This window comes from Mytilus californianus, unplaced genomic scaffold (genome assembly GCF_021869535.1).
Source record: "Mytilus californianus isolate M0D057914Y unplaced genomic scaffold, xbMytCali1.0.p SCAF_7, whole genome shotgun sequence".
NCBI lineage: Eukaryota > Metazoa > Mollusca > Bivalvia > Mytilida > Mytilidae > Mytilus > Mytilus californianus.
The window spans coordinates 32,988,560-33,005,274 of record NW_026262723.1 but is presented as its reverse complement, the minus strand read 5'-3'; the positions used below and the strand labels follow the sequence as shown (position 1 = coordinate 33,005,274).

General features: G+C 33.0%; 1 protein-coding gene across 1 annotated transcript in view; it reads left to right on the top strand.

Annotated features, from left to right (window-relative positions):
* Positions 1–16,715, top strand: part of LOC127708928 (uncharacterized) — a 58,097-nt gene that overhangs the window by 7,505 nt on the left and 33,877 nt on the right. The window contains exon 2 of the mRNA XM_052214115.1: positions 11,576–11,782. Within this exon, the coding sequence (XP_052070075.1) occupies positions 11,576–11,782 (207 nt within the window). The remainder of the gene's footprint in view (positions 1–11,575; positions 11,783–16,715) is intronic.

Genomic DNA, 16,715 nt, shown 5'->3' with positions numbered 1-16,715 from the left:
TTTTTAAATCCCTAACTTATCCATCTTTATTACAGACACTAGTAATAATGATAAGTAAAATGAGGATGATGATGAAGTAATGACCAAACATTGCCAAAGGGGTCTTCAAAACAATTGGATTTTTTTTTTTTTTTTTTTTATTTTTTATTAGCAAACCAGTGAAATTTCATGTAATAAAACGTGTTCAAAACCCTCTGGAAATGCTCCAGAACACAGGATTTAGCTTCATTTGTATCAAAATTTTCTGGGGGGGGGCATGCCCCCAGACCCTCCTAGATAGGGTCGTGCCGGTGGACTAGTGAATTGACAAGAGGACTAGTAGAATACTAATTTCACTAGCCCTGCAGGCTAGTACATACATTTAGTTAGTGTCAAACCCTGAAAAGACCCAATAAATTCAAAAGTATCATTTATCAACACCTTAAGAAGCACAATCATCCTATTAAATATTTAGCAGTTCAACCTTTAGAAGTAGTAAATAAGCAGCCTGGTGAATCTCATTCAAAGTTTGTACGATCGCGGAAAATAATTGAATTAAATTGGATTAAAAAATTACAGACAGTCTACCCTCTCGGTCTTAATGATAATATCATGGGAATTGGTAATATATCAAGAACTGATTCTGTTAACATTTTGGATATAGTTTCTAAAACTGTTCGTAAAAACCGTTCTCATAGTCGTAGAAAAAATCGCAATCAAAGAAAATTTCGGACCAATCATACCAATATTTCAGACCTAATTTCTATTTCAAAAAACAACGGCAGACATTATCTGTTAACAAAGCTCTGTTCATTACTGGTTAATAAGTTAAATAAAATTTTAGAGGATTGCAACACAATTTCATATAGCAGTCCTAAGTACATGAAGTATGAAATCGTTCAAATTATAATGGCATATTGTTATTCTAAACTGTTTCCCAAAATTGATCGCCCTGAAGATCATAAAAAACAGTTTATTAAAATAAAGTATGTCAATAAAGGTTTTGATTTTGTAAATATTGCCGGTATTTTTAACGACCTTTCTGTTAAAGAACAAATTCCAGGATATTTTGATAATACTGAACTCTCCCTCTTATTTGTTATATTAACAAGAAATCTACCCGGAAATTTGTGTTTAATTATAGCCAATTGTGTAAAGATGTTAATATCAGTGAAAATACGCCTACTTCATGTAATTGCAGTAATTCCGAATACATTTATGGACCCATTTCCCATGTTATAACAGGAGATCTTAACATCGTTCAAGACCGAGAGTTAAAAACATTCCTCAGTAAAGGACCTAAATATCGTCCCCCGTCAATTATTAATTGGAATGAGTGTCGTAATATCATCCACGACTCACTCCATACTTACTGTTTGAAATGGATAAAACGGGAAAAAGCTGACAAAAAATCTCTGGACTCTTTTTTTAAATCAGTAATGAACATAGTTGATATATACGTATCCAACATTTTAAAGAACATTTTACTCTTAACAATAACCACAATAAACCTATTTCTCGTATCAAACATAAACTAAAAGAACTAGCTAAGGAATTTGTTTTTGTCCCGGCCGATAAAGCTGCTAATAATATTATTATTGTTTGACGTAAATTTTACATTGAGGTTCTGAAAAAAGAAATCACCAATTCACCAACATTCCAACTGACTCCATTTTCAGAAAACGACATCTGTAACAAACATAAACTTTTAGCTACCGCTTTACAAGCAGAACCAAATACAATGAAAGTCCCAACTATGTATTGGCTTCCGAAGCTACACAAAACACCTTACAAATATAGATTCATTTCGTCTTCAAGCCATTGTTCCACTACTAAATTGTCTATTCTTCTTACCATGCTTACCAGTACACTTGGTACAATCAAAAACCTGATAATAAATTGTTCAAATAAGGCCTTCGAAAATAGTGGAATTAATTACTTTTGGAGTGTCAAGAACTCGTTGGAAGTACTTGATAAATTGCATGCATATATTGGTGATTTTGAATCTGTTCAAAGTTTTGATTTTTCTACCCTATATACCACATTGCCTCACATTCTCATTAAGAAAAAATTCACACACCTAATTAAATGGGCATTTAAAAAGTCAGAATGTGAATATATATGTTCAAACTCTTTTAGGTCATTTTTTAGTAGCAATAAACAAAAAAACTATGTCAATTGGACATGCTTTGATACTACATTGTATATATGCCCTTGAATTTTTACTAGATAACATTTTTGTTCGCGTTGGAGATTCCGTATATCGTCAGGTTATCGGAATTCCAATGGGGACTAACTGTGCACCACTTATTGCGGACCTTTTTTTGTATTCCTATGAGTTAAAATTTATGACAAAAATCAGCAAAGACCCATCGAAACAACATCTGATACACAAATTTAATAATACTTTTAGATATTTGGATGATATTTTGGCTCTCAATAATGACGACTTCAGTATGTATACTAAAGAAATTTATCCTGTTGAACTTACTTTAAATAAAGCTAATACTAACAATGACCACTGCCCTTTCCTCGATCTTGATATCTATATCATTAACGGAAAGCTTAATACTAAAATATATGATAAAAGAGATGATTTTTCATTTCCTATCGTTAATTATCCATTTTTAGATGGTGACGTTCCCTTGTCACCATCTTACGGTGTTTATATATCTCAACTTGTACGATTCGCTCGTGTATGTAACAATGTTTTAGATTTTAACGAGAGAAATTTATGTATTACTGAAAAATTATTACACCAGGGTTTTCGATATCACAAACTAGTCAAAACATTTACTAAATTTTATCATCAGTATAAGGACATCATTCGTGAATATAGCTCAACATGCAGACTTCTTATACGTTCAGGTATTTCACATCCAATTTTTTATGGAAATATTCTTTATAAAGCACAAAAATGTCAGTATTCACCTCTGAAGCTAACAAAACCTTTAAATAGACTTATTATTATTAAGAAGGGATATAGTTACGATACTGTTGTCAGGTCATTAAAGATTGCATATTTTGGCGTTAATATTGATTCACTTATAGGGTCTTTGCATCGGCACTAAACACATTTATTTAAAAACCAGTTGTTGGCATGACACGGGTTATGTTCTTCTCATATATGTTATGATGGTATGATACTAAACCCCTAACGGGAAGGATTGTGCCTGATATTCATATGATGAAGACATAATCTTTCAATCAGTTTAACTGAAGTCTGGAGCTGGCATGTCAGTTAACTGCTAGTAGTATAGTCTGTTGTTATTTATGTATTATTGTCATTTTGTTTATTTTCTTTGGTAACATCTTCTGACATCAGACTCTGACTTCTCTTGAACTGAATTTTAATGTGCGTATTGTTATGCGTTTACTTTTCTACATTGGCTAGAGGTATAGGGTAGGGTTGAGATCTCATAAACATGTTTAACCCCGCCGCATTTTTGCGCCTGTCCCAAGTCAGGAGCCTCTAGCCTTTGTCAGTCTTGTATTTTTTTTAATTTTAGTTTCTTGTGTAAAATTTGGAGTTTAGTATGGCGTTCATTATCACTGAACTAGTATATATATGTGTTTAGGGTCCAGCTGAAGGACGCCTCCAGGTGCGGGAATTTCTCGCTGCATTGAAGACCTGTTGGTGACCTTCTGCTGTTGTCTGTTCTATGGTCGGGTTGTTGTCTCTTTGACACATTCCCCATTTCCATTCTCAATTTTAGCTCTAAACTATTTGCTGTCAATCGTCAAAGTAATGATGAATATGAAATATTCAAGTGATATGAATGGTATTTAAACATAATAGCATAGAAAACACATAGGGCATACATTTGTAGTAGGATGTATAAAATACAATGAAAATATATCCGGTGACAAAAGGAAGAAATAGTTGACTTGAATCAAAAAGTTACAAATATTGATTGACTTCTAGGCCTGCAATTCGATAAGTTACCAAAATTGGTCAACTTCTAGACCCAAGCACATTTATATAAAGGTCACGCATCAACATGAAATTGTGACAACATTGAAAAATGCTTTGTCTTCCAAAGAAAAATATGCATGAGAGCCTAAAAAAGTGGAGATATTAGGCTTAAAATAAAAATATGTTTGTTTGCTGTTCGCCTACCTACATGTACCCAGAAAAAATGGCCCTACCCAAATAATCTTATTGGTGTTTTTTAACAAAAAATATTTTTATTGTTAAATTAGAATCTTTATCATTATGCTTGTGTCTGTTTTAATGGTTTAATTTGTTTACTAAAAAAATAAAAATATGTTCCTTCCTACCTACATGTACTCATATTTTTTATCCATGGGTAGTGAAACAGCAAACAAACTATTAGTTAAGTTTGGCCTTAAAATGTTTATTTACTTAACAATGCAACCATTTATAACATGCATAACCATGATAACCACACAAAATGATAAAAAACATCTATGTTAAGTAATAATGTTAAACTAGAAACATGAGAAAATTGAATAGAGGTAGCAAAGCCTAACATGCCTAAGGTCCTTGTGAACTCTCAGACAAGTTTTTGATTTAAATAGGTGGTGTACTTTGGCCACCAAGTAAAAGTAAGTCTTTTCATAAACAAAAATAGACCTAAACAAGTCTGTCATTTTCTGACTTAAATAAGTCTGATAATAAAAAAAAAATGTTTTCATAATAATTATATTTATGCAAGTCATAAACAAAAAACGACTTGTGTATGTCTGAGCTCTGACTGTTGATAGAAAGTTCTTTCTGAAGTCCTTAATCTTAGGATTTTCTGCTTTGCTTTACAATGAATCTGGGACTTTAGGTGTATCTGTTTGGCATCCACATACATGTACATATATATATGTCCTCATAGGTTTTTGTTGCTATTGCATTTATGTGGCATCTAGGTTGACCCTATCCGTGCCTTACATGTATTTTGCATATATGAATTGCATTTTTTACATCTTGAGGATGAATGCATCAGGTGGGCATATGATTGTATGTTTTATTGCATTGTATTTTGATTTGGGGGAAGGTAAACTTTCTGGTAGTAGTTAAGACCTGCAAATGGGGTACGTAGGAAAATGCTCACATTAAAGTTGTACTGACCATTTTCAATACAGAACATGCATACATTCCCTATACTGCCTCTACCAGAGTCGGGTTTAGAGGGGACTGTGTTCAAGTTTAGAGAGGGCCACAAGATCCCGCCATCCTTTATCTGCGTCTTAAAATAAATCACGGGGATGTTGGGCCCCCTTTTATAATAAAAAAAATGTGCCATCCCCTTTTTGGGAAATTTTGGATACGCCTCTACCGTTCGCTCCTATTTCCCGTTCCTTTTAAGGCTTTATGTTGCCTTTGATCTCTAATATTCATCCTTTTTTCTCCTACACCAGCATTGACCAGTAGCATGAGTAGTCACATTTGTTCATCAATCAATATTATAATGAACATACAACTATTTCATGTATTTATTTGAATTTTTTTTTAAATCAAAAAGTTTAAATATATTTTGTTTTAAAATATGATTTACTTTCTAATCGTTGGTTCCTATTTCATTTCGTTTGTGTTTTGTTGATTTTTGTCTCGCCTTGACCATGTTGACGGAGTCAAAAAGCAAGACATCTATAGGTATGCTGTTTCTGGCAGCGGCGTAGTCAACAATGTATTAGTTTGTGATTAGGTCTAGAGTTCATGGTAAACCACTAGTGGTAGGTCAATGATATTTGGTATGCAGTTGTATTAGCATTGGCACATCACATAACCGTGGAGATTATTAGGCCCCGCATCCTCAGTCAAGGTCTATTGACTTTGAAACTTTGCTTTGTATACATGTATTAGTTTGTGATTAGGTCAGTTCATGGGGAAACACTAGTGGTAGGTCAATGATATTTGGTATACAGTTGTATGAGCATTGACACATCTCATAACCGTGGAGATTATTTGGCCCTGCCCGAAGGCTTCCAAAATGGTCATATATGCCGGACATTTGTATAATGTCCGGTAAAAGTTTGGCTGGGCAAAGCATGAAACGGTCAACTACTATTTAGTTTTCAAGGCTTTAAGAGACGGTCATTTAACATAATTCGCGATCTTTTTGACCCAACGTTTTGCCTTTAACAGCCACACATTTCCTGTCATAAAAGTGACATGATCATTAAGTTCTATCAAAACAACCCCTACTTTAATACCTTCTCATTTTAATCAAGGCTAATTAGTAGTCAAACAGCTGAAATTTACCTGTTCAGGTGACATGTAAACTATTTTGAACCGGACATTGATCGGTCTATTCAAAGTTATTTTCTTACATTTCAGCGGTTTGCATCTAATTAATATAGTCAAAAAGATTTAAATTATCAGAAATACGTTTTCAAATATGATTTGATGAAAAAATTAAAAAGCTGAAAATGAAAAATCGTCATAACCACGTTGTTTGAACCTAGAGACATGTCTCTGTTTGAACTAGTACACATGTGCGCAGGTGTGAAATTTAATTATGCATCCTAATTTCTTCAAAAAATGCTTAAATTGTCATTGATACCTTTATCTCACGTTTATTTCGAATATTTTCTAGAAGAAATAACGTAGAATAAGAAAGAGCTACTTCCACTCATTCACGCTTTGCAAACGTACACGGAATTTACGTATCCGTCTCTGGTCCATGTTTTACCATTGTCAATATAACATCCGGTATAAAAATGAAAGTAAAGTTTTTACAACGTTATTTTGCACAAATAAAGAGTCTAAGGCAGATATACGTACGCTGATGTTTTACACTTCGAATGATGCACTGCCAATTTAACAGTTTACGTCAGAACTTCGAATTTAAATCGAAGAAAATTTAATATCGTTTTTTTTAATGTCAATCATTGGGATGGCCAACTCGGCAACTGATTACCATAATTGCCTTTTGTTTATTTAGTCTTAAGGGATTAAAATCGGGATAATAAATAAAATGTCCGGCTGGCTAAAAATAATTTTGGAAGCCCTGCCCTGCCCCCTCAGTCAAGGTCTATTGACTTTGAAAATTTGCTTAGTTTACATGTATTAGTTTGTGATTAGGTCAATTTATGGGGAACCACTAGTGGTAGGTCAATGATATTTGGTATGCAGTTGTATTTATATTAACATTGGCATATCTCATTTCCATGGAGATTATTTGGCCCTGTTCCCTCATTCATGGTCTATTGACTTTGAAACTTTTGCTTAGTTTTCATGTTTTAGTTTGTGATTAGGTCTGTTTAACATGTTTAAGGGGAACTGCTAGTGGTAGGTCAATGATAATTGGTATGCAGTTGTATAAGCATTAGCACATCTCATTTCCATAGAGAATATTTGGTCCTTACCCCTCAGTCATGGTCTATTGACTTTGAAACTTTTGCTTAGTTTACATGTACATGTATTAGTTTGTGATTAGGTCAGTTTAAGATGAACCACTATAATGTTAAGTCAATGAAATTCGGTATTCAAATGTATTGGCATTTGCAAGTTTTATTTCCATGGAGATTATATAACCCCACCCCCTAATTATGGTTCATCGACTTTGAAACTTTTACATAGTTTACAAGTTAATGTTTGTGTTAAGGTTTGTTTAAAGGGAAGGACTTATGAAAAGTCAATGGTATTTAGTATGTGGTTGTATTAGCATTGGCACATCTCATTTCCATGGAGATTGTTTAACCATGTACCTATAGTCATGGTTCATTGACTTTGATGTACATTTTTGTACATGTTAAAGTATTCGCTATTTTAATTTCAACATTTGCATTATCAAAATTACAAAAAGGCGAGACATATCTAGATCTGTGATAATAGTTTATTAATTTTCTAAATCATTTAAACGTTTCACTCTAAAGGAAACATTCTTTACCATTGGTGATAATTATTGATATCGAATACTTTTGCGGGAATTTGGAAGAATATTTACAATGAGTTTTAAACAACGATGTCTTGTCATTAATCTGAGATTTTTTCAAGTTCTTTATATGCCATTTGATGATAATGAAAGGCAAATTTATGAACTTGGATACAGTCATCATGCTTAACCACAAGTCCTACGGCATTGTCTTGTAAAATTGCTTCCAGACTTGTAAAATTCTTCTCTACAAGCCAACAGAATCCAACAAAAATTTTAAAAAATTGAACTTCAGGCTTGTGGATTCAAAAGTTAATCGTAAAGGCTGTGGATAGAGAGTCAGAAATAACGACTCCTTCTATGCATTCTGAGAAAGAAATGACAACAGGCCCTGCCAAAACAAGCAGAAATTGAATATTCAAAGTCTCAAAGTAAGTTATACATTACTGCTGTTTGTTAAAGTCCCAGATTTCGAAAGGACTCGCACAATATTTCTTTTGAGCACTGTCATAGTGTTAAGTCGTAAGATTGTTGAAAAAACTAGTTTGTATGTGGTTTCAAATGTAAAGAGAATATTTTGTTATTGACATAAACATGATAAATCTGCTCTATTATTTATTCAAGTAATTGCTTTATTGTATTTTAATTTGGCCATGATTAACTTTCACCATGATTGTCGGATTGAGCATACATTTTTGCGCCTGTCCCAAGTCAGGAGCCTCTGGCCTTTGTTAGTCTTGTATGTTTTTTAATTTGAGTTCATTTATATGTTTTGGAGTTTAGTGTGACGTCCATTTTCACTGAACTAGCACACAATTTTATTTATGGGCCAGCTGAGGACCACCGCCGGATGCGGGATTTTCTCACTGCATTGAAGACCCATTGGTGGCCTTTGGCTGTTGTCTGCTCTTTGGTCGGATTGTTGTCTCTTTGACATAATCCCCATTTCCATTCTCAATTTTATAGTCAACCACATGAGATTTTATCATGAACAACTGTGGCTTAATGTACATGTATGACCATGGTGTAAAGCATATCCCAACATGGTTATCAATGATGAACAATCATAACCATTGTGGCATTTTGACAGGGACTGTCACCTGGCATATAGCAGGACAATGAAGATATGGAACTTTTTTTAGACCAAATTTAATCTGCTTTTGATTTTTTGGTGGCTCGATCAAATAAAAAAAAATTGGGAGATTTTCAATTTTACAAAAAAATGTTTGTGTGCAGTTTCTCCTGAGTAAATATGACCATAGAGTTTTAAGACTGTTTCTTTCTCCAGAAACGACTGTTCAAAAACAGAATATTTGTGAATATATACTTTAAAGTAGGGATGTCAACTCGGTGAAGATTTACTAATCGAGTACTCGTTAGATATACCGAGCGATACTCGAGTACTAGCTCGGATCAACATCTACAAAATGGAAACACAAAATTATACCCATTTCACGTATTTTGGGTCTTTGTCTTATGGACGTAAACTCTCAACATAATTACCTAGGACTAGATAATAGTCCCTGGAATTTAATACCATAATTGATAATAAATAATAATAAAATCTATTTTATTTGAGTGTCACACATTGATTGATACAGTACATTTAGTCATATATATATACAATTATATCTTTAAAATGCAATCAATGCCCAGTCAAACAGTTGACTTATGAGACACTATAAAACACATACATGTGCATATATACAATAAACTGCATGTCAAATTGTAAAATAATTCTAGGGTTAAAAATCTAATTAATTTAATTTAGAAATCGCTTTCAAAAATACTATTAAATATAAAATGTTAATAAATTAAAAATCATATAAAATACTTTATTAGAAATTCTTTAAATTAATAGCTCATTTACTACATGCACTCATTATGTAAGCTGGCAATGATCTAATCAATTAATAAACTGTAACAGGGGTGAACATTAACTTTGTAAGGCCAGTAGCCAGCTGGGCTACTAGACTTGAAAATCAGTTAGCCCAGACAAAAAGTTAGTAGCCCACCTTATTTCACTATGAGTATCACCAGTGAATCCCGCGAAGCTGGCAGAACTTGCTAGGGGGGTTTGGGGGCATGCCCCCCCAAGAAAATTTTGAAATTTTAGACTCAAAATCCTGCATTCTGAGCATATCTGGAGATGATTTAGATGCTTGGGAAAATGTAAATTTTGTCTTATTTTTGTTGTTGACTTCAATCAAATTTAATAAAAAAAAAATCATTTACAAAATGGGAATCTTCATGCCCTGTGTACCAGTTTTTTTTAAAATATCTTTTTAAGACAACTAAAGAATTCTCTGTCCTTACATACATGTAGCATGTGTAGATGATCTATGAAATATTTAATTTTATTTCTTTAATAATCTCATTTATTAAATATCTTGATCGATTTATTTTGAGTAACTATACGTACATTTGTAAACAAATGACCCCCCTTTTTTCTCAAAAGACTTGTACACGTATTTCAAAAGCATTGTCATAAAATTGATATCTCCTCTGATTTTCTCTTTTTTGTAAACTGTTCAGTAAGTAGGAAACTAAAATCATTTTGAACTAATGTTATTTATTTTTGGTCGACAATATTCTACTTTCATTTTTGACCTTCATAATTTCTCTGGACACCACGTGGGCGATGTAATAAGACAAAATCGTTAGTGGATTAAATATTTAATTATACAGACATCATGGAAAATCTACAGAATTCGATATTTCATAAGGAACAACCATGGAACTAAGGAAAACGCGTGTGAAATTCCACGATGTAATGGGTAGCAACGTCCAGGGGATATGGGTTAGCAACACCCAGGGGCTATGGGTTTTGTAACGACGTGCGTTAACCAATCAAACTCCTAGAAATATACTAAGCCGGGGATAAGATACTTTCCGGACTTTAAATAGACGACCAATCAGTGACCTGAATTAACGTGAACTATATTTAGTCAAAGGTAAACACTGACTTACATCCTTGTTTATCGCGACCGTGACTTTGTGACAATACGACTCTCGACACTTGCCTGTATACATTTTAAAAAGATTTTTTTTTCTTTTTGAATTTATATTTTTGTCAGCGAAGTAGCCCGCACTTGGAGCCACGGTAAACAGCGGATTTCCGTCTGTCGAGTACTTTGTTTTCAATTCGCCACCTGACTACCACAATTGAATAAAAAGATCGCCCAGGTCAATTTCTGGTCGCCATGGGCGACCGTAAAGTTTTTCCCTGATGGAACATTGACACTTTAGTTTCAACTGAATTAATTACATACATGTATATACATTTAGAAATCAAATTTATTTCTGTTAAACATGTTAAATATACAATATAATTTTTTATTTATTGACTTGTATGTGATGTAATAGCATGTCAATGATGTGAATAGATATGAACTTATAGATATTATACTGTTAAATGCACATTATGAGGTGGTTTATTTTTTGTCATACAAAAATTTATAACAAAAAATTGAATTCATATTTAAAAAAAGTACAGATTTTTAAATCATCCAATATTTTGTAAATTTTAAAACAACTAAAAGCTTTTCCTTATTGAAGTATTTGATCAAAACTTGTCAGAATTATTCAACACCAAAATAAGACATTATTCTGGGCCTTCCTATCATAAGTGGTGCAACAATTCGGAGAAAGTGTGTTATTTTTTCATCAAATGGGTAAAGAAAGCATAGTATAACTTATAAGGCAAAAAATTTAATCCCTCAACACCTTGCTTTGTAGTCATTGTTTCATTGATTTTTTTTCAGGGAATCATTTATCATGCTTAAAGTCATTGTTAGACTTGTCCAGCAGTGGTAATCTCAGTGAAGTGAAAATCACAACTATTATGGCCCTCCACTATTTCAAACCATTAGTTCCTAATGGTGCCTATGTGGTAGACAATTCTAACCCATCATGCCATGCTAAATGTGAATTGTGTGCGGAGCGAATTGTTTATGGGGATACCAGTATTGGTAAGTTTGTGCTTAAAACACTGAGATCGAGACAACTGTGCATCAATTATTTATATAATTCATGTCATTGAATAATTCAATAAATTGTATTCACAAATATACAGATGAAAGTGTGAAAAATTCTTTAATTCTCAAGTTTGGGAGCCATCTTTCTCCCAGTTCTCACTCCCTTTCTCTCACACCTGTATATTATACATTGCCTTAAATGTCAAGCTGACACTTTGTGTGATCTGTAACTGCATAGTTTTTTTCCCACATATATATGTCTGACTTAGATGTTTCATGTACATATGCACCTAATGTTTTGGTCAGCTTTACAAAAAAAAAAATCTTATCCATACTGAGTGCATACATTTGTACCTTTCAGACCCAACAGGTTATCCAGGGTTGGGTGAACCCCTGTCCAAAATCTTAGAAAGGAAGTTATGAAAAAAAAACATTTAACAGTCAGGGGACTTACTTAAATGAGTGATTTTTAAATCACTCATTCAAGTAACATTCAGTCAGGGGTACTACTTGTACAAGTAATCTTTATTTATTTGAATAAGTAAATAAAATATACTTATATAAGTTAATTATAATGTTTGAATAATCTCCCCTTAATTTTCTCAAAAATTTACTTGTATAAGTAATTTTTTTTTACAATCCAACTAAAATTCTCAAGTTTTAAGATGTAAAATTATGCATGCCTTTAACAATTTTTCTCAGGTTAGCTCAAAATTTTTGTCGAGCCTGCGACTTTTGTCGCAGAAAGCTCGACATAGGGATAGTGATCCGGCGGTGGCGGCGGCGGCGGTGGCGTTAGCTAACTTCTTAAAAGCTTTATATTTTAGAAGGTGGAAGGTCTGGATGCTTCATACTTTGTATATGGATGCCTCATGTTACGAAGTTTCTGTCAATCACATGTCCAATGTCCTTGACCTCATTTTCATGGTTCAGTGACTACTTGAAAAAAAAGTTAAGATTTTTTGTAATGTTAAATTCTCTCTTATTATAAGTAATAGGATAACTATATTTGGTATGTGCGTTCCTTGCAAGGTCCTCATGCCCGTCAGACGGTTTTCACTTGACGTCGACCTCATTTCATGGATCAGTGAACAAGGTTAAGTTTTGGTGGTCAAGTCCATATCTCAGATACTATAAGCAATAGGTCTAGTATATTCGGTTTATGGAAGGACTGTAAGGTGTACATGTCCAACTGGCAGGTGTCATCTGACCTTGACCTCATTTTCATGGTTCAGTGGTTATAGTTAAGTTTTTGTGTTTTGGTCTGTTTTTCTTATACTGTATGCAATAGGTCTACTATATTTGGTGTATGGAAGGACTGTAAGGTGTACATGTCCAACTGGTAGGTGTCATCTGACCTTGACCTCATTTTCATGGTTCAGTGGTTATAGTTAAGTTTTTGTGTTTTGGTCTGTTTTTCTTATACTGTATGCAATAGGTCTACTATATTTGGTGTATGGAAGGACTGTAAGGTGTACATGTCTAGCTGGCAGGTGTCATCTGACCTTGACCTCATTTTCATGGTTCAGTGGTTATAGTTAAGTTTTTGTGTTTTGGTCTGTTTTTCTTATACTGTATGCAATAGGTCTACTATATTTGGTGTATGGAAGGACTGTAAGGTGTACATGTCTAGCTGGCAGGTGTCATCTGACCTTGACCTCATTTTCATGGTTCAGTGGTCAAAGTTAAGTTTTTGAGTTTTGGGTCTTTTTTTCTAATACTATATGCAATAGTTCAACTATTTTTGGTGTATGGAAATGTTTTATGATCTATATGTCAGTCACGCAGGTTTTATTTGACCTTGACCTGCTCAGTGTTAAGTTTTTGTGTTTTGGTCTGTTTTTCTTAAACTATAAGCAATAGGTCAACTATATTTGTTGTATGGAAGAATTGTTAGCTGTAATGCCTGCTTGGCATGGTTCATCTGACCTTGACCTCATTTTCATGGTTCATTGGTCAATGTTTAGTTTACTTGCTTAATGTTAAGTTTATGTGACAGTTGTAATAAAGCTTTATATTTAGGACTATTAACATAATATCAATGATTAGTAAAGAAGGCGAGGCATTTCAGCGTGTGCACTCTTGTTTATAAGAGTTCAATGTTTCATCTCATTAATTCAACAAAGAAACTGATTTCGCAAAGATCTTAAGTATTTGCCAAGGCCTTCAAAAATTGCTCCTTGGGGGCTTGTAAATGAGCAGTGTTCTGAAGATAACAGTCAAATGATATTTTCATTGTCCATGAAATTACAATTAAATGATTAGTAAAGACATCTGCAAAGGACAGACAATTCAAAATTCTGTTAGAGCAAAGAAGTTCTAAGAATTCAAGAAAAGAAGATGGGATGACTTTTTTACTTGTATAAGTAAAAAAATCTGAATGTCTAAGGGACATAATTAGGCCATAAAATAATTTACCTTTTACAAGTAAATAAAATACGCTTGTTTAAGTATCCAACAAATTTACTTATATGAGTATATTAATATTTACTTCTTCAAGTAAATAAAAATTACTTGTACAAGTAGTACCCCTGACTGACATTGTGTCCACAAATGTTGGAAGCAAGAGTTGTCTTTCTTTAATAGTCACCTATTTAAGTAGTACAAATAAATCACTAGACTAAGTGATTTAAATTTATTGTAGCTTTAAATATACAATACTAATGATCCAGGGACTAATAATGTTGCTAAAATTATCAGAACCAACATCTGTGTTGATAGGGTGACCCCTCATGTCAGGTGATGACCTTGTACTGAATCTGGGTTAATGACATGAAAATCACTTCTTTAAGTATTATTATTTTAATTACCCCCACTGATTTCAACACCCCCAAACAGTGAAATTTTGATCGCGAACAGTAAAATTTTATTACATTATCTGTAAGATGAAACCTTGAATTTTACAAATGTTTTACAGGAAAATTGCACACTCGTAATCACCATCAAATGTCAATACATGTAGTTTATGTGTGTCATTGAATTGGCCAGGCGCATGAATTTATTTGTTGGTTAACGCAAAAATATGTACTCCGTGTAATTTGTTATCTGATAAAAAAATTAACTACAAAAAGTCTTATTTTCATTCAAATGAATTTTTATACGCCCGTCAAATTTTTGACGGGACGTATTATGGTATACAAATGTCTGGCGTCCGTCTGTCTGTCCGTCTGTCTGTCCGGCGTAAACATGTCGCACCGTAACTTGAGAATGACTTATCCAAATTTCATGAAACTTAACATAGTTGTTTCTTTTGATGGTCAAACGATCTGTATACTTTTTGGTGAAAATAAGATTAAAACTTTTTGAGTTACGGGACTTAGTAACAAAAACAGGTGTGTGTTTTTTTTCACATGTCGCGCCGTATCTCAAAAACAATTTATGATTATTGCTTTAAACTTTACACACTTCTTAGTTTTATTAATCTTAAGATCTGTATACTTTTTGGTGATGATTCAAAATTTTATTTTAGAGATATTGAGTATTTTGTTAAAAATGGGGGAGGGGTTTTTCACATGTCGCGCCGTATCTCAAAAACAGTTTATGATTATTGCTTAAAACTTTACACACTTCTTAGTTATATTAACCTTAAGATTTGTATACTTTTTGGTGATGATTCAAAATTTTATTTTTGAGTTATTGAGTATTTTGTAAAAAAAGGGGGAGGGGTTTTTCACATGTCACGCCGTATCTCAAAAACGATTTATGATTATTGCTTAAAATTTTACACACTTCTTAGTTATATTAATCTAAAGCTCTGTATACTTTTTGGTTTTGATTCAAAATTTTATTTTAGAGATATTGAGTTTTTTGTAAAAAAAAAAGGGGGTTTTCGCATGTCACGCCGTATGTCAGAAACTATTTATGCTTATTGCATAAAAATTCACACACAAGACGACGGGCGTATCATGCGCTCATGGCACAGCTGTTTATTTGTGTTTGTATTCAATTTAAAGATTAATGCAAAGTGAAAATAGATAGTTTTAACATTGAGTCGGATTGTGTTACTATCGCCTCATTGATTACAAAAAGAAGTTCGGTCAACATTGTCTATCGAAAAAATAAACAATTTCAAGAACAACTACCCGAGGTCCTCTCGACCAATTATATCAAAGTATTCCCTAATAGGCAAACCATATAAGAAGTATGATAATATAACATCAATTTACAATACATATCCAGGATGAGAATGTGGATCAAACTTGCAAAAGTGTATATTCTCAAAAATAAAAAATAAATATGGGGCAGATTCAGTTTCCAAGGGACTCACTGAAACGTTTGTCCAATTTCATGAAAACTGCAATCTCTGAAAAATATTCCATTAAAACTTTATATAAAACAATAGTCTTGCCCTTAGATCAGATTGCTACAACAAATCTTAGAAAAATGTGGAAAAAGGGGTGGGGTAGGGATGGGCAAGATGGTAAAACTTTGGAACTGATACATTACAATATTGTTACTTTTATTCAACCTTATGAGTCCCCTCATTTCTGATTTATGGCCTAGCCTAATGCTTATTATGTTGGTTCATGTAGATGAAGTAAAGTTATCTCCCTATTAATATTCAGTTGACTTGTATTGTTACATAAGCACCTACTTTTGTATAAAAGTTCATAAAAATCTGTTGAAAAATTTGTCAATCAAAATAAAAATCTGTAAGAGATATAATCCTTCAGGCTTCAGAAAGTTATCCACCAATATTGACTAAATGGAAAATATTTATATGTCATGTGATACTTATTGTTGCATATCTGTCGAGGAAAACTTGGGTTATTGTACAAAATAGGAAACTGTGACAGATGTACAGACAGAGTAATTACTAAAGGATGCTGCAATTTTATAACAGATCCCTAATTCTTATATATTTGAAGTGTAAGTACTCTTTGGTTACTCAAATTTTAGTAAAAACTTCTATTTATTCATAATCAAC